Below are 19661 nucleotides of genomic sequence, written 5' to 3' on the forward strand. Positions count from 1 at the left end.
AACAATAGAATAAATGCGTTTGCAGTGTATTGGCGTATCTGCGTATGAGATTTTTTCGGAGAATATGTAAATTATTTAGCGACTTTATTTTCTTATAATTAAAAGTGGGCGCCCGCCCCAAGCGCCCAGTGGATAAACCAGCACTGCACATTCATCTCAATAGATAAGTATTGGGACCGTGCAAGTTCGGCAAAGCGACACCTGGTTTCTACGCTCAGCAACATTATTCGCACTTTTAATTATATTGGCCAATTATATTAGTCCTGGTTGCTGGATAATTGTCAAGGCCATAGTCCAAAAAAATAAGAAAAAATAAGATTCAGGTTATGTTATTAAAACGTAAACAATTGTATGTAGTAAATAAAATTAGTTATTAAAATGCAGTACTGCAAGCTAAATACAATTAATTAAATTTGCCTTTATATAATAATTGTATATCATATCAATTATTTAAGAAAGTTGCAATATTTCTCCGCTATTCTCGCACGATCGTTTCTCGTATCCCCTCCAAGTAATTGCACATCGCGAATACCTATACAAATTTTTTGGAGAATATTTACTCTATTTTAATGACATTTAAAGTAAACTATTTCAATAAAATTATTCTCATACGGCAATTAGGAACGAAGTTAGTCATTTTTTTTTAAATTCATAGCTTATTTGTTTATATGTAAAAAATTAAGAAACCTAATTAGCGGTATTTGAAAGATCAAGAAGATTGCCCTATGAACAGAGTCGTCTACAAAGCCTCAACATGTGGAGTTCCAATTCAGTTTACTTAAAGTTATGGAGGGAGAAAACTTGAGCGGTAAACTGTATCTCCGGTTCTTATGTTGACAGATTTTAATACTCATGTTTTTAATCTATATAATATATCCGCTGAGTACTTCACGAATTCGTCGGCGTCAATGCCAAACCTCATATGTGCATCTGGGGAGATTTTTCAGGAAATGAAAAAAGGTAATTTAGTAAAAGGGCAGCAACAGTTCGAGCGCACAAAAATAAAATTTCCCCAGATCTACTGAAAAACTGGACGTTTCACAACATCTGGCAACAGCGCCTCCCATAAGAGCCTGTGTGTTAGAGTGAGATAGAAAATCAATTTTTCCCCAGATTCTGGGGAAATTTTAAAAAAATTTTAAGGTCCATTCTGCTCATTTTTGACGCTTTTTATGGTGGAGGCCGACGACTTGTCGGATCGTATCATTGGAAAGGGGAAGAAAAATGGGGATGAACATAGTATGTGTTGTATGCATCGGAGCAGGCCAGAAAGGCATTACGTCATATCTTTGTTTCTATTGGTCGGAGCGGGGTGTTAGGTGGCTCGTTGGAATGGGCGGGAGATAACGAATACAAAAAACATGGCGGCATAGTGCCAAAAGGGCGCTTTCCGATGTGACGACGTCCGATGGGGCGCGTTCCGATGTGACGGCGTTCTAGCGCTGGTCGATCGGTGCGCGATACCAGATGTGCGATCGGTACCTTAATTTTTCGCGGAACGCGAAGCAGATGCGCGGTCGGTACCTTAAGTTTTTCGCGGATCTCGTAGATACGAAGCGCGCGGCTGGTAATTGTGGAATTTAAATAAAACAAAAGCGTCACGTAAAACGTCGCATCAAAACGTCACGTAGGCTTGTGAAATGTCACGTGAAAACGTCACGTCAAAGCACGTCACGTAAAAACGTCACGTCAAAGCACGTCACGTAAAAACGTCACGTCAAAGCACGCCACGTAAAAACGTCACGTCAAAGCACGTCACGTAAAAACGTCACGTCAAAGCACGTAAAAACGTCACGTCAAAACGTCACGTGGGCTCGTGAAATGTCGCGTAGGCCTTATTGTCATGGGGAGCTCAGTCGCAAGAACTTATTGTCACAGCGCGACGTGAGGTAGTAACATCATGTCTTTGAATGAGTATAGACGTAAATTAGCAGAATTTAGAGAAAAACTGACACAGTTAAGAAGTCAGGTTTTATTTTATGAGGATAAAAATAAGGTTATAAAACAAATAGAGAACCTAACACTGGGAAGCAACATAGACTGGACACCTCGAATTTCCCCAAGCTGTTTTGTAACCGTTTGTAATATTTTAAGTAGAACTCAGTGGTATTTTCGTTATCGCTTAATTGTATTATTTCTAAGTAGCTTAATCCATGAAAAACTAATATACAGGGTGTCCCGAAAAGATTGTGTACGTTCCAATTAATTCATTATTGTGGTACCGTTAGTTAAACACAACGTTTTTAAAACTTTTTTGCCTCCTAGTATTTTTTCGATAATTTACATTTTTAGGTATATTTTAAAAAAGAAACCACATCTCGATAAAAAGTGACATCAAAAAAAGACTAAGAGGCAAAAAAAGTTTTAAAAACACTGTGTTTAACTAATGGTACCACAATAATAGTTTAATTGGAACGTACACAAAAGTTTAGGGGGTTTAAGGGAACAAAACCCCCATAAAATTTTTTATGGAGTGGACAAATTTCACTTTAATTTTTTTAAGATGTTCCTGCCATATGAATGATACACGGCCATTTTGAATAAAAAATTTCTAATAGTTTTCGATATATTGAAAAAATCGATTTTCATTTTGTAACTTCAAAGGGCTTTTTTTTATGAGCACATTTGTACTAAGGTAAGTTAGGTTCAATCGAACTATTTTTGACCCCAGAATATGTGGTATAATTTATGACCAATCTTTTCGGGACATCCTGTACATATATCTGTAGGCATATTAGTAAGAAAATGTCTCGTATATATTTATTAGCGTAGTAATTGCCTTTATTAATATGCTGCGAATTTCAACGGTTTGTATAGTTAAGCAGAATTCCACGAATTGCATTAATAAGCAAGTTACATCATTCCAAGTTTGTTATTTTATAAATAAATTCTAAGGAATCATCCGGAAATGCCTCATGAAACACATTTGCATCTAATTGCATTTTTAACTAGTGACTTACAAACGGTTAAAAAACCACAAAATCGACTAGCCAGGATGGGGTTAGTGGCTTACATATTTTCAGATCACAGAGTATTCACTTCTCTTGTGATAATCAGTGAATTAACTAGTGTTTTTCATGTGAAAAAGGTAAGTTTTAAGTACTTCTATTATAAAATAAACTAATTATTTAAAAAAGTATACTACCTAATTTTCCAAAAAATTCCTTCCATACAAAAACAATAGTTTTTATATTTTCAGTTTAAACGAATCTCTAACAACTGTATATCTAACAAATAGGCAGTATACATTTTTAAGCTTTCTTTCAATATTTCAAAGACAAAAGGTCTTTAAGTTAGTAAAAATATCTTTTATTAAGAAGATTATAAGTATTTTAGTCTTTTGTAACATTTTTTCTATGACGACGTTCTTTTTTAGTGTACATCATTTTTTGTAATTTTTAATTTAAAGCGTTCAGACTATTTATCTGTTCTTTTAGCTCGATTCTCTTGCGTATATACAACATATATTTATCTTTTTTTTACTATCTATCTTTCTATGTGATCCTCCTTTACGAATATTTTTCTTGCATGTACAACATGAATTGTTTTTTTATATTATTATACAGCCGCTGTTAGGCTGAAATCGCCGTTTGCTGCTTGACATGGTGCTCCACTGTTCGACGCTCGCCTTATTTTGATATTTCTTATATATTATCTATCTTTTATGCAATACACGGAAGAAGTCCGGTCACCTTTTTCCGAAATAGTATATAGAAATCCTGTTTAGAAATCTAAAAATTGTCCATGTCTTTTTCGTCTTATTTTGTTATTTCTTATATATTATCTATCTTTTATGCAATACATGGAAGAAGTTAGATCAGCGTTTTTCGAAATAGTACATAGGTTATCCTGTTTAAAAATCTAAAAATTGTCCATGTCTTTTTCGTCTTATTTTGTTATTTCTTATATATTATCTTTCTTTTATGCAATACATGGAAGAAGTTAGATCAGCGTTTTTCGAAATAGTATATAGGTTATCCTGTTTAGAAATCTAAAGAGTGTCCATGTTTTTTGTCTTATCTGCGTCCGGTGTTAGACTGAATTCGCCGTTCGCTGCTTGACATGGTGCTCTACTGGTCAACGCTGAAGTGTCCACGGTTCGGCATAACACACACATTGAGGAAATTCTTCTTAGAGATGCATCTTAGTGACCAAAATTGGTAGCAATTTCGGCCTCTGATGTATACAATTCTCAACAACGCATATGCATCCAGATGTGCAATATTTTTCACCCATGAGCGCTTTCTTTTTTCCACAGCCCTTCTTCATTTCACTTATCTTTTTATTAACAACTCACGCTTAATGATGGTTAAACCACTCTCTCTTTTTCATTAAACCATCCACGATATTTTCAGAAGTCTTATTCCGCTTCATAGCTCTTATTCTTAGAGTGTTTTTCAAGTGTTTCTGGACATAATGTCTGGACTCAGTTTTTACAGGGGAACCAAAACTTATTATTTTTTAATGAAAGGGTAGTTTGTTCATTTTATGATTAAAATTGTTATGTTTGCGGTGGCATCTAAATAAGAGGAACTAGTTTTTTATTATCATCATATTTCGAATGGAGTTACGAAATCGGAAAAATATGGGTTTAGACCAGTAAGGATCTGCAAAAAAAAAACGTCTATTTTTGGATGTGAGAGGTGGCATTCGGATTTTGCAGATAAAGTTAGGTGACACCTTCAGTAATAATAATTGATTTATGCTACTTCTCAAATATGTCTGGAACAATAATAAAAAAAATAAAATATTTAAAAATTTCAAAAAACATCGATTTTTTCTGCTGTCTTTGCTTATAACTTTAAAACGATTCGTTTTGGAACAAAGTCGTAGAAAAATAAAATAAAGATAATTGAATTTTGTATGATATACGACTGGTAAAATATGTCTTAAGGTATTACCTTTTCTGCAATATAGCAATAAATACAAAATAAGGTGGCAAAATAAGTCTGTTGTTATTCAATATTTTTTAACAACTTTGGTGGCACTTAGAACCTTTGTACTTCGCTTAGAAAATTCTTTGTAACATACTTAAATCGTGTACCAAATTTCATTAAAATCGACCTAATAAATTTTGCATAATAAATTTGTAATCTAAATGTTTTTAAAAAAGTTCAAATTTTTTAAAATCTTTCAGAACAAAAAGTTAACCATTTAGAAGTTGGCTAATTTTTTTACATATAAAGAGGCGCTCTACCTATGTAATACACTTTACAGAATTAAAATCGGATTATTTAAGGGGCCCCAGCAATGTTTTAAATTTATAAACAATTTTTGGCTTACAAATAAATAGCTTTGTTTATTAATAAAAAAATTAATTTTTAGCAATGCAAATAATTAAAACCGGTATAATTTGACTTAAACTTTCAAATGCTGTCAGCAGAATTGCTATTTTGTTTTATAATCAAACGTTATTCGCGTTCAAAAATTGCAATTTCTCGATTTTTTAAAAGTTCCACCGCGTTTATCTCGAAAACTATGCATCCTACGAAAAAACTTGTAAAAACATTTGTTGCTTAGAATTACCCAAAAAATACAAAAAATGTTTTATTTTGCGAAAAAATCGATTTTATGTCATTCCTCAAGTTTTTTGATTATAACAATCTTATCGACATCCTGATCAACTGTTACCCAAAAAATTCGTGTTCTACGGGTCAAAATACATAAACTTGGGTAAGTCCATATAAATAAAGGAGCCCACCCCCTCCTGGCCACAGCACTAATTTGTTCATAAGCCAAAAATTGTTTATAAATTTAAAACATTGCTGAGGTTGCTTAAATAATCCGCTTTCAATTCTGTAAAGTGCATTAGGCAGGTGGAGTGCTCCTTAATATGCAAAAAATTTACAAATCTTTGTATGTTCTAGTTTTTGTTGTGCAAGATTTTAAAAAATTTAAATGTTTAAAAATAAGTTTAGATTGCAAAATGATTATGCAAAATTTATTAGGTCGATTTTAATGAAATTTGGTGTACGGTTTTAGCGCATTACAGAAATTTTCTAAGCGAATTAGGAAGGTTCCAAGTATAACCTAAGTGATGGAAAATCATTGAATAAAGACAGGCTTGTTTTGACCCCTTATTTTATATTTATTGCTATTTTGAAGCAAGGGTGATAAATTAAGACATTTGTAACCAATCGCATCTGATAGAAAATTTAATTATCTTTGTTTTATTCCTATAGGACTTTGTTCTAAAATGAATAGTTTTTAAGTTATAAGCAAAAAATAGAAAAAAAAAAACGAAATTTTTTGAAATTTTTAAATATTTTATTTTTTTATTAATGTTCCGGGCAAATTTGAGAAGTAGCATAAATCAATTATTATGGAGAACAGTGCCTACGTTCCTTCCGATGAAGCTCCAATAAGAGCTGAAAATCGCGATTCAAGGGGCTGGACTGCACTCCGTATTCTAATTGAAAAGTAAGATTGTTTTGACTTCGCATTGCAACCGAATAAAAATGGTATACATTTTTATTTTATAGTTATTACTCCGTAGAGTAACCAGGTAAAAATCTTTTAGTAATGTTATTAATATTTTAAATATTATTAATTTACTATTATTATTGAAAACTACTTCGTCTAAAAATAAATATTTGGAGTTAGTTTAGTTAAAAATAAATGTGTTTTAAAAATGTAACGAAATACTAGGGAATAATTGGACTAAAAATGGAATAGGTAATTTTTGTTGTTGCATCAATCTTCTGCATAGAATTGATACAAGAATGCTCGACAATAGTGAGATTCAACATTTGGTATTGATAATAATTCTTTATAAAACTCTACAACAAAAGGCTGCATGATTTCTGAGGGTTGATTTTTCTCTTCTATGTTTTGTGATTTCTTCTTCTTCATGTACCGTGTCCTTTCAGGACGTCGGTTGCCATCATAGCTATCTTAATTTTATTCACTGTTACCCTAAATATCATGCTTGTATCAACACCATATCAATCTCTCAAGTTCTTCGACCATGAAGTTCTTCGACCATGAAGTTCTTCGACCATGAAGTTCTTCGACCATGAAGTTCTTCGACCATGAAGTTCTTCGTGCAGGACTGCGATTGTCTGCTATTTTTCCTTGCATATTATTTTGTAGCAATCTATATTTGGGATCTTCTTCGTGCAGGACTGCGATTGCCTGCTATTTTTCTTTGCATATTATTTTGTAGCAATCTATATTTGGGATCTCTCATTTCATGTCCGAAATACTCCAGCTTTCTCTTCTTAATGCTTTTTATAATCTCAGTAGTCTTGCTGAGGCGTTCTAGTTCGAAAGGCGATTTAGATCGATTTTATTCACAGTCCAGAACTCGTCACCTAAAAGTAAGACCGAGAACACGTAGCAGCGAAGTAGGCGGATCCGCAATGCCATTTTTTAGGTCTCTGCTCTAGATTTAATATCACCGTGGCTCTCTGCGTTACAATCCATTATCCAAGGTAAAAAATTTGATCAACTTGCTTAGGGTTGGCATTATTTACATATAAAGTTGGTTTTATATCATTCTTCTTCTTCTTCAGGTGTCATCTCATCTACGAAGGTTGGCAATCATCATAGATATGTTTTAGATTTTCCTCTATTTTTTATCTTTCCATGCATTTTGAGTTGGAGGACGCCACACTTCTCGCCCCGCATCACATGCCCGAGATACTGTAGCTTTCTTTAATTGTAAGTTTAACTTACTTCTCTTGTACCTATTCTTCTCAGTACTTCATTGTTCATAACTCGATCTACTCAGGAAACCCTCATAATTATATATTCTATATTCTTCTTTTTTTATATTCTGCTGTTTTCTTATTATGAGTATTTTGGTTTCCTGTATGTTCAGATCCAGACCTGCTTCCTTACAGCTCTCAACGACACTATCAAGTAAGCTAGGGGCACTGTGTCATCCGCATATCTCAAATTATTGATGAGTTCACAATTATTCCTTCTTTTGGTTTTCAGAAAGTGCATTTCTGAAAAAGTTTTTCAGAGTCAACGTTAAAAAGCAGGAGACTGGCTCAGATGTTTTCTATTAATAGAAATTAGTAAAATTTACAAGTTATTTAGGTATTTTTTAAGATTTGAACATTAAATTTTTGTATTTTTGAGGTGGACATCTGCGTTAGATGTCAATATATTAGTAATTTGTTCTAATAAGGTTGACTTAAAAGATTTTGTTTAACAGTATGTCCCAAATTAAATGAAAAATAGGCTAGGACAAATAAAACAATAATTGTAGAAAATATTTTATTGTTTTTTATATAAAGTTACATAAATAAATATTGCTTAATTTAAAAGTCTAAATCAGCGGTTCTCAATCTTTATGAGTCATGTACCATCTAAAGTTTATTTTATTGTATTTCTATATTTTTAGATTGTATAATCAAGATTTACTATGTACTACTATTTTAAGTTTTTGTGTTTTGTGTACCACCGCAAATAATTATATGTACCACCAGTGGTACATGTACCACAGATTGAGAACCGCTGGTCTAAATGATTTTTTTATTATTGAGAAATACAGAGTGTTCTTAAATATAGCTAGCAAATAAGACTTATATACTTTTTTTTCGAAACTTTATAAACCTGTTCACGTATAAGCAATAATAAACAATTAAAAGATTTTGTTTAACATTATGTCCCAAACTAAATGAAAAAATAGGCTAGGACAAATAAAACAATATATTGTAGAAAATATTTTATTGTTTTTTATATAAAGTTACATAAATAAATATTGCTTAATTTAAAAGTATAAATATTAAATCTACAGTATTAATCTAAAAGTCTGTTTTGGAAACAGTTTATTACAGAATTAACTTAAAACTAAAACTCTCTGGTAACTCTTCTCCATGTTCTAATTCCAATAGATTTTAAATCATTCTTTAAGCTGTCTTGGTACTTAAGTCTCGGTCTTCCTCTTGCTTGTTGGCCTAGCCCCCTTTGGTCAAAGACCTTTGTGACTATGACATCTTCTTTTCGTATGATTACGTGGACTCTCCAGATAAGTCCAGTTCTAGGTCGTCAATTATGTAAACATTGAAAAATTGATGCGTATAAACGTAGTAGATGTTGATCAGATACATCAATAACGTGATCTAACGTTTTTTACTAAGAGCGTGAGCATCTTTGACGCGGTCGCAAGCATGTCTGATACATGCTGACGTCTGACATCTACGCTTTAGTAATATACTTAAAACATAGTTTCAACGCTTTAACATCACCTAACAGATATCTAACGTGATCTAATGCATGATAGACGTATAGCAGATGCGATCTAACGCATATTAGACGTATACCAGACGCGGTCTAACACATATCAGACATAAAGCAGACGCGATCTAACGTATATCCGACGTATATCAGACGTGATCTAACGCATATCGGACGTTTAGTAGACGTAATTTAACGTATAGCAGACGTAAAAACGTTTCCCAATCAACGGTCCATTCGTTTCCAGTTTTCTGATCCTTTGCTGCGTGAATTAATTTTATGATTATTATCTTGATATCAACAACCCATTGTGTTCTATCTACTTCTTTCTCTTATTGTATCAAACCTAAGACACCGTTATATTATGCTTTTAGTGCATATATCGTCATTTACTCTAAGTGTCCATCCAGGTACTGTTTCATATGTATTATACTTTCAACACCATCTCTTATATTTACCTTTGGAATTCTATCTCTTAGTGTTAATTCCTACATAGACCGCTCCATGGCACGTTTTCTTACCTGATAACCTAAATACGATCACAAAATAATGTACTTTTAATTATGCTTTATTATGGATATCTAAACATTACAGTATAATTCATTATTCCATGATTAATACATTCACATTTAAAAAATAAACGTTCAGATGCTTCGTTGGAACTGAATGTCGTAAATTCATTATTTTTCTTTACGTGATGTATAAGTTTAGCTGCATATCCACTTCTTCGATGGTTAGGTAGTGTATATATGTAATCTAATACTCTTGGTACATCATGTTGTCCGAGGGGGTCAAAGTCACATTTTGATAACAGAACAAACGAAGCTGGTTCTCCGCCGACATATAAGATATAGCAGGTAACTGACACGTTTGTCATCCACTGTTCGATAATTACATCATCCACATTTAAGTGCTTAATTTTCCTGACTGCCTTCGGACCTCTAAACAACTCGATTTTTCCATCTTACTTCGTTGAAGGATTGATTGTTACTGATTTTGCTTTACTCATTCTATCACAGACCATCTATACGTTTCGCAAAAAGTGTAGGGGTATTTTAGTATTTTTAACCGAAGGCGTATATATTATACAAATTGAAGATCAATTAACATATTTCGTAGAAGCATCTTCCTCTGTGTGCTGTGCTTGTTTTCGTTGGCTATCGTATCATCCAGCTGGTGAAATATTTCTCGGTCGGTAGCTGTATGAAACAATTCTTCAACTGTTCAACCTGTCCATTGTATAATACTACGTAGCCAGGACAATTGTTTTCTTCCATCCCCAACGATTTCCTTCGATTTTAATCTGAATGATCACCTGGAGTAAGCGATATTTAGGCCCTCTCATAATATGACCGACGTATTGAACCTTTCTCACGTAGAAGCATACATGTCCATAATATCTTTTAAAGTAGCGGAGGGGGCGATAAGTTAGCTCACGTTACGTTGGCTTAGAGAAAATTTATTGAATGTTATACTATTTTAGGTAACATGTGGTCGTAGATTATTTCGTATATAAAACTATCATTTTCTATGAAAGACATTTATTGATGTAAATCAAACAATATTTTATCTCTATAGTAATATACAAACTCTGCTAGAGCAGTACTTAAAATACTAAAATTGGAAGAAATTATAATTTGCACTAGATCCATCAGATCTACAGAAGAGGAACAGGGTGTTGTTTTTATTATATTTACAATGTTATAGTAGTAAGCACCAAAATTAAGTTCACCTAAAAGTCTCACTCTTTGCAGGATAATACTTTTGTGAATATATATAAGTTCTTTAACTTGGTCTTGAACCAACTCAATGTACACACCATGTTTTATAATGGAAATAAACTTTGTATTTTCACGTTCAAATTGACAAATTGTGATAAACTGTCCACACTGGTATTCTATTGGATCATTTTCTTCGTATTTTCTGGGATTCAGTGGTTCTTGGAAAAATATATCAATAATTTTGTTTTGAACAATATCCATAAGTTCAACCCATTCACATGAATCAAATGATATTTTATCTAGTTTTCCAAATGATTTATCAGATATAATGATAACTGGCATAAACAACCTTGCTGGACTTAAACCAACGCCTACTTCTATATATGCCATATTGCATTTTGTATAAAGTAAATAATAACGTTCTGAACTAGCCGATGCTTCATATTTTCTCAGTACTTGATCGACTTCAGCGTCGTACACTTTATATGATTCGCTTTCTACCATATCACTATACATGATGATTTTGTTTACGTGTATAACAACATCAACGACGAATGTACATTAAGAACTGTTTCATTCCACATCAAATGTCATATAATATAATATATTATTTTAATTCTGGATTTTCATTAATCGTATTTTATTGGTTGCAAACCATCACATAACATATCCCTGGCTAGACGTAGGCGAAGAAGGACATCTATCATTTAAAAATGAAAGAAAATGACGTGAGATAGAAAACATTATAGATGAAAAGAAGAAGCATTGACATGTAGTAGATGATTTGAGACTGAAAACATTATAGCCTAACAGAAGACGATTGATAGCCTAACAGAAGGAAAGAGGATGAACGATGATACATCATAGTGTCTTTTGGCGCAAGTCATCTATTTTTTACTACACCCTAATATATTACAAGAAGTGATAGACGGAGAGAAAAAGAGTGGCATAGTGTCTTTTTCTCTGTTGACTGACTGCTATCCGAACTACTGTTTTACATTCCTTGCATTTTGTATTTTCATTACTGAACTCTTTGCATTCCTTGAGTTATGTTTTCACACACATATTTTATATATTATGTTATTTACTATAAGCTTATTTATATATTACACTTTCCTATCTATGCGGCGATATGTTCTAAATTAATTTATGGTCGTAGATAAAATAAAGTAAGTATTTTTTTATTTCAGCAATAGTGCTTATTACACTATGTTAAATGCTATTTCTATGTTAACATATACATCATATCAGCATATCAAACAGTTATTTGTGGTTTGCTAAGTTGTCAAACAATTTTTATTTGATGAATGAAAACTTGGTATTATTTAGAATTATCGAGTGTGTTAGTGTTGAAAGTGGTGGGGTAATCAATATGTTTGAAATGTTTTCATCTAAAATTTGCTATTTATACTTATTGTACATGAATAGAAAAATGTAACCAAGTTTGACAAATATGTTAAATGCAGCACTTTTACATTGTTTCTTATGAAAAAACAAGCACAAATCTACACTTTGCAGGGGCCATTTGAGCATAACATAATACCATTCAGTTTTCCGTCCGACCATTGTGTGTCTTATACTCTGCATTAAGGTATTTTATTTATTCTGTTTCAGATATTCCTAGCGTTCAGATATGTGCACTGGTGAGGTTTAATTTCAATTTTTTTTAAATTTTAAATTTTTTGAATTTTGAAAATTTTTAATATTTTTGAAAATTTTTTATTCTGATTTTTTGAAAATTTTAATTTCATAAATATTTTCGAGTTTTAGTTCTAAATTGACAATTTTTTGAAAATTTTGAATCTTTTATTTTTAATTTAACATGTTGACTAAACTTATACAGGTAATTACATCCATCTTAGGCTTAGTCAGAAATAATTATCAGGAAGATAATGTTAAGAAAGGGCTGATTGAATGTAATAAGGCATCTAAAAAATTAAGAGATTCGATGAGATATGCTAAGACTATGGGGGAGAAGCAGCATTTGGAAGCCCAGATGAGGCAAATTATAACAATGAGAAAGCAACTGAAGGCTGAACAGAACAAGGGGGCGGGGCTTAACACTCGACCGGAGACTGCTTACAAGAGGGTACAATGGGATGACTCTTTATCAGCATTCAACTCTAGAATTAGAACGGGAGTCATCTCAAACCTTAAACACAAGGACCCTGGCAGTTTTCTTAATGATTGTAAGGCCATATTTAAACGGAGAATCCAAAATGCTCTAAAAAATGACGCTGCAGTGAAAGTTAACACGGCATTCGGAGGAGAGTTTGAAATCGTTCAGGGAGAAAAAGTGCTTAACGATACAAAATATTTTACTACTTCAAACTCAGCCATATATCGAGACACCAATCTTGATGAATGGTTTGAAGAGAAAGTAATGGAACCTATCACTGCAAAATTGGAGGAATTCCAAGAGCGTGATAGTGGCTGGGCACTAAAAGCTGTTGTTAACCTGGGGGTCAACATCAACAAATTTACACCACAACTCGGATCCTCCTTCGTTGAACTTCCTCCTCAGATTAAAAGAAAAGAAGCATGCGTAAATGTTAAGAACGATGACGAGGCATGCTTTGCATGGGCTGTCATATCGGCATTATATCCTGCTACCAAAGATCCTCAAAGAGTATCCAAATATCCGCACTATTCTGATGTATTGAAATTAAAAGGTATTCAGTTTCCAATGACCATCAAACAAATTCCCAACTTTGAAAAGCAAAACAATATATCCATTAACGTATATATTTTGAAAAAGGAGAAGAATAACTATGTCACCCTCCCAACCTTACTAACAAAGAACACGAAGGATAAACATGTTAATCTGCTTTTGATTCAAGATAAATATGACGAGCAAGGTCCGATTAGATACCACTATGTATGGATAAAAAATCTATCCCGCCTCCTTTCCAAGCAGTTAAGCAGAGAAGATGGAACAAAATATTTCTGTGACGCCTGCCTACATTACTTTCGATCGCAAGAAAAGTTAAATATTCATAAAACATGCTGCAAAGGTCGATCAGATCTTATCTGTAATAGGTGCTTACAGCCGTTTTCATCATTAAAACAGCTTGAAGCTCACACTGAAGATTGTGTGAGAATTAATGAAACAGCCATTAAAATGCCTGAGGAGAGTAGAAAAATGCTTAGATTTAAGAATTATAAGAATAAGATTAAAGCCCCCTTTGCCGTATATGCAGATCTCGAAAGTGCATTGAAACGTACGGGAGATCCTAAGAAACATCAGGAACATATTCCTGTAGCAGTTGGGTATTTCTTCAAATGTTCATATGATGATACTCTCTCTTTTTATAACTCTTATCGAGGAAAGGACTGCATGAAATGGTTTGCAGATGAACTTAATCAGCTTGCTGAGAATGTAACTACAGTGTTTATGTGCCCATATAATATAAATATGACATCTCAGGAGGAAAGTGATTTTCATGTAGCCACTCATTGCCATATCTGCGAGCAGCGCTTTTCCCCCAGTGATAAGAAAGTCCGAGACCATGATCACATGATTCCTGAACACAATTATCGAGGTGCGAGTCACGAAGGGTGTAACATTAATTATCAAGACACCCACACCATTCCAGTAATATTTCACAACCTTAGCGGTTATGACGCCCACTTCATTGTTAATGATATTGCCACACACATCAAAGGCCCCGTAGATCTTCTTCCTATTACGAAGGAAAAATATATATCATTTACGAAACATATCGATGATGCTCGAATTAAATTCCGTTTTATCGACAGTTTTAGATTTATGGCTTCTTCTCTCGATAAGCTCTCTTCGTATTTGACAGAATATCCTAATCTCCGCTCTCAATTTTTATCACTGTCTGAGGAGAATTTCAATCTTTTAACTAAGAAAGGCATCATGCCATATGATTATATCGATTCATTCCAAAAATTCAATGAAACATGTCTACCACCACAGGAAGCATTTTACAATAAACTTGAGGATAAACCATGTCCACGTCGACATTATCGTAGAGCTCAAGACGTGTGGTCTTCATTCTCCTGCTCCACTCTCGGTGATTATATCGATTTATATATGAAAACGGACATTCTTCTTCTTGCAGACGTGTTTGAGCAATTTCGATCCAGTTGTCTCAAAACATATAATCTTGACCCAGCTCATTACTTTACTCTTCCCGGCTTCACGTGGGATGCAATGCTTAAGCATACAAAACAGGAACTAGAGCTTTTAACAGATCCAGATATGTTTTTGTTTGTGGAGCGTGGTATTCGTGGTGGTTTGAGTCAAGTATGCTCGAAACGCCGCGTCCACGCTAATAACAAGTATATGGAATCTTACGATCCATCGAAGCCCGACTCCTATCTAATGTATTTCGATGTCAATAATCAATACGGCTGGGCGATGTCGCAATTCCTTCCGTATGGAGGGTTTGAGTGGGTCGATGTCAACATCGATGTTCTGTCCATACCTGACGATTCTTCTGAAGGGTACTTTCTCGAGGTTGATCTGGAGTACCCCCAACATATCCATGATCGTCATAAAGATCTTCCGTTTTGCCCCCAATCATTGAACCCTAAAACTATGCTTTCTCCAAAACGTCCGCGAGAGCAAACCAAATTAATGGCTACACTTCATGATAAAGAGAGATATGTGATTCATTACAGGACCTTAAAACAAGCGCTAGCTCACGGATTGATATTGAAAAAGATTCCCCGAGTCCTGAAATTTAAGCAGTCTCCTTGGCTAAAGAGCTACATTGACTTGAATACCAATCTCCGGAAGGCAGCGAAAAATGAATTTGAGAAAAATCTTTTTAAGCTCATGAACAACGCTGTGTTCGGCAAGACCATGGAGAATGTGCGCAAGCGCGTTGATATTAAATTGCTTACTGAATGGGAGGGTCGTTACGGAGCTGATGCCAGAATAAGCAGTCCCCTGTTTAAGAATGCTACTATTTTTAATGAAAACTTGGTAGCTGTCGAGATGCATAGAGCGGTAATATGGCTAGATAAACCAATATATGTGGGCATGAGTATACTGGATTTGGCAAAAACTACGATCTACGATTTTCACTTTGGGTATTTAGGTAGAAGGTTTGGTGAGAACTTTACGACTTGCTATACAGATACCGATAGTGTGATCGTAGAGATTCGGGAAAAAGATCCCTATGAGGCTATGAAAACAGACTGCCATCAGCACTTTGACACGTCTGACTATCCTAAAGATAATATTTATGGCATCCCCCAGGTTAACAAGAAGGTGTTGGGTATGATGAAGGATGAGAATAATGGCCGCATTATGACCGACTACATAGGTCTTCGATCGAAATTATACACTACAAAAGTAGCTATCACAGATAATGATATAAAACAACTGAGAATGAAGTTGATAGATCAGGAATATGAGGATGATGAAATTGATAATATTATACGAAATTATGGTGTAACGAAGAAGGCGAAGGGGGTAAAGAAGTCTGTGGTAAATAGTAAAATTACTTTTGAGGACTACGTAGAGTGTTTAGATACTTCTACAACAAAGATCGCCTCGCAAAATCTTATACGCTCTGATAAACACCAAGTTTATTCTATAACTCAAAGCAAGATTGCGCTCAGCCCACATGATGATAAAAGATATCACCTTCCAGAGTCTTATGATACACTTCCGTGGGGGCACTATTTAATTGAAAATCTTGAGATAGATATTGATTAGATATACCACAAAGCAAGATTACAATAAGCCAGGCATATTTTAACATTTATCCTTGATGATCTGATTGACTTTAAGATTGATGCTAATTGAATATAGTCATTTTTTAAACTTTATTTATTACAACTACAATAACGATACATCTGAACCAGACAATTTTTTTATTATATTTCTCATATCACCCTTTAATATCACACATCATTTTTATATAATTAAGATTAGCATATTTAGTTGATTGTATATAGTCATTTATAAAACTTTATTATTACAGCTAACATAATGCTAAATATATTTGAAGCAGACTCTTTTATTATATTCCTTTTCTAAACCTTTCTCACATTCATCGTTTTTATATAATATGATAATTCTACTAGATCTTAGTTTTGCATGTATTATCTCTAAATTAAGTAAAATTATTAAGATTAGCACATATAAAAAAAAGATGTTTAGTTATGGCCACTAAAAAGATATCTGATATGGACCAAAATAAATGGCAAAATAATGAGCCGTTCTGGTTAATTCTAGAGCTGTTGCTCATGTAGCCTTCAAGTTAAGACAATCGATAACTTAATGGTCTTCTTTACTCGATTTAGTTTTAAGTCTTCGATAGCCTGTCACAAAACAGGAGTCGGAAAATCCCTAGTTTTAAAATTAGATAACCTAGAGTTATCAAACAAATTTACCCTCGATAATTCATTCTGAATACTATAGAACATAGTAACTAATGAATGAGCACCAAAGTATCGATGTTTTAACATTAATAAGAATAAACAAAAGATGTCCATCAGATCAATAAAAAAGATGTCTACTAAACCAAGTTAAATATTGAGCAAATCTTAGTAAGTAAGTAAAGTATATTGTAATTAATAAATATGTTATCATATAATGTAAAATAATTCATTCATACTAACTGTTTTTCCTATACTAACATAACCTCTCCTGGTGGTCATGTAACCGTACCTTCACGTTGGTGACTGCTGTTAAGAACATATTTTGTTGTTTCAACAAATTTATGTTCGAACCGAATTGGTTACGTTCCTTTCATTGCATGCTTACATAATGACTGTAAAAGAAATCATTCATACTAACTGTTTGTCCTATACTAACATAACCTCTCCTGGTAGTCGTATAACCGTACCTTCACGTTGTTGACTGCTGTTAAGAACATATTTTTGTTGTTTCAACAAATTTATGTTCGAACCGAATTGGTTACGTTCCTTTCATCGCATGCTTGTAATCATTTTTATACATCGCTTTACATACATTCACTAACTTATTATCATTACTTTATTAACGTTTACACATATTTATTACATTTAATCGATACTTAACTGACCTGCTAACATTTTTTTCCGACAGTCTATGTAGCTATACACTCTAAATTAATTTATTGTCATAGATAAAATATAGTGTATATATGTATTTTTATTTTAACAACACTGCTTATTACACTATGTAAAAATGGCTTTTCTATGACAACATATACATCATATCAGCATATCAAACAGTTGTTTGTGTTATGCTATATTGTTATGTGATTTTTCTAAACATATATTTCCATTTTTTTTACCTGAGACCGGAAGTACAATGCCAACCTACATAGTATTACCCTCCTTGCCGTAGATAAAATACAGTATGCGAATCGCAATACCATTTTTTTGTTTGGTGATTTTCATGATACTACCCAACTTTCCGTAGAAAAGACTTGTACGTGAGATGTTTGCTGGTTTGGCCACAGCGTAAGAATGGTATATGTTCATTGTAGGAATGTATGATAGGAGGGAGATCGACGATGTTTGTTGGTCATACTGTAAGTATGGTATACGTTCTTCTAGATGGCTTGGGCATAGTTACGTGTTGCAGCCGACAGGTGGCGATTTGTATGACGAGATTATCAACTGTGATCGGATGTTTGATGGTTTGGTCATACTGTAAGAATGGTATACGTTCTTCTAGAGGGCTTGGGCATAGTTACATGTTGCAGCCGAGAGGTGGCATGATTAGGCGAAGAACTGTAATAAACGTGGAATCCCCATTAAGTTGACAGGTCAAAATATCTCCAATAGCAACAAATATATCACCGTTTTGGCAGTGTTGCCATGTTTCTCCTTCCCTTCGATGTCTGTTGCGCTAAAATCAATAGCAACGAAGATATGATATAGTGCTGTTTTGTCATTGCTGACATCTTTGTTTTTATGTTAACATATTCAATATCCCCTCTTTTTCCCAACGAGACCATATTCACACGAATTGGACCAATAGAAACGAAGATATGATATAGTGCCGTTTTGGCAATGTCTTTGCATTTGATTTTCATGTTAACATATTCCTTCAGCCTTCCGCTTTCCACCAAGACCTCATACACGATGATCAATATAGTAGAAACGATGATACGATATAGTGCCGTTTTGGCAATGTTTTTGCGTTTGTTTTTCATGCGAGCATATTTAATATCCCCCCCCCCCCCTTTCCAACGAGCCATCTAACACCCCGCTCCGACCAATAGAAACAAAGATATGACGTAATGCCTTTCTGGCCTGCTCCGATGCATACAACACATACTATGTTCATCCCCATTTTTCTTCCCCTTTCCAATGATACGATCCGACAAGTCGTCGGCCTCCACCATAAAAAGCGTCAAAAATGAGCAGAATGGACCTTAAAATTTTTTTAAAATTTCCCCAGAATCTGGGGAAAAATTGATTTTCTATCTCACTCTAACACACAGGCTCTTATGGGAGGCGCTGTTGCCAGATGTTGTGAAACGTCCAGTTTTTCAGTAGATCTGGGGAAATTTTATTTTTGTGCGCTCGAACTGTTGCTGCCCTTTTACTTAATTTATAGTATATAAATTACTAATATCTCGCCGTAGCGATGAGGGTCGCGAGCTCAATAGTTTTTACCCATCCAAAAAGAAGTGCTATACCTATATTATATACGCGTTTCGTACGTCCTATGCTATTTACATACAGATATGTTATATACGTACAAAATTTATTTCGGCAAAGTGATGACGATCGCAAATTCAATGTTTTTCCCCATCCAAGTGCACAACATCC

The 19661-nt window shown here is 33.9% G+C and overlaps 2 protein-coding genes across 2 annotated transcripts in view; both read left to right on the forward strand.

Annotated features, from left to right (window-relative positions):
* Positions 1-10689, forward strand: part of LOC126885520 (zinc finger protein 85-like) — a 63629-nt gene extending 52940 nt beyond the window's left edge. The window contains exon 3 of the mRNA XM_050652101.1: positions 10673-10689. Within this exon, the coding sequence (XP_050508058.1) occupies positions 10673-10689 (17 nt within the window). The remainder of the gene's footprint in view (positions 1-10672) is intronic.
* A 2043-nt stretch (positions 10690-12732) lies between these two features.
* Positions 12733-16605, forward strand: LOC126885521 (uncharacterized). Its single transcript, XM_050652102.1, has one exon. The coding sequence runs from the start codon at positions 12733-12735 to the stop codon at positions 16603-16605; it is 3873 nt and encodes a 1290-aa protein (XP_050508059.1).
* Positions 16606-19661: the final 3056 nt, after the last annotated feature.

Source organism: Diabrotica virgifera, chromosome 5 (genome assembly GCF_917563875.1).
Source record: "Diabrotica virgifera virgifera chromosome 5, PGI_DIABVI_V3a".
NCBI classification, from domain to species: Eukaryota; Metazoa; Arthropoda; class Insecta; order Coleoptera; family Chrysomelidae; genus Diabrotica; species Diabrotica virgifera.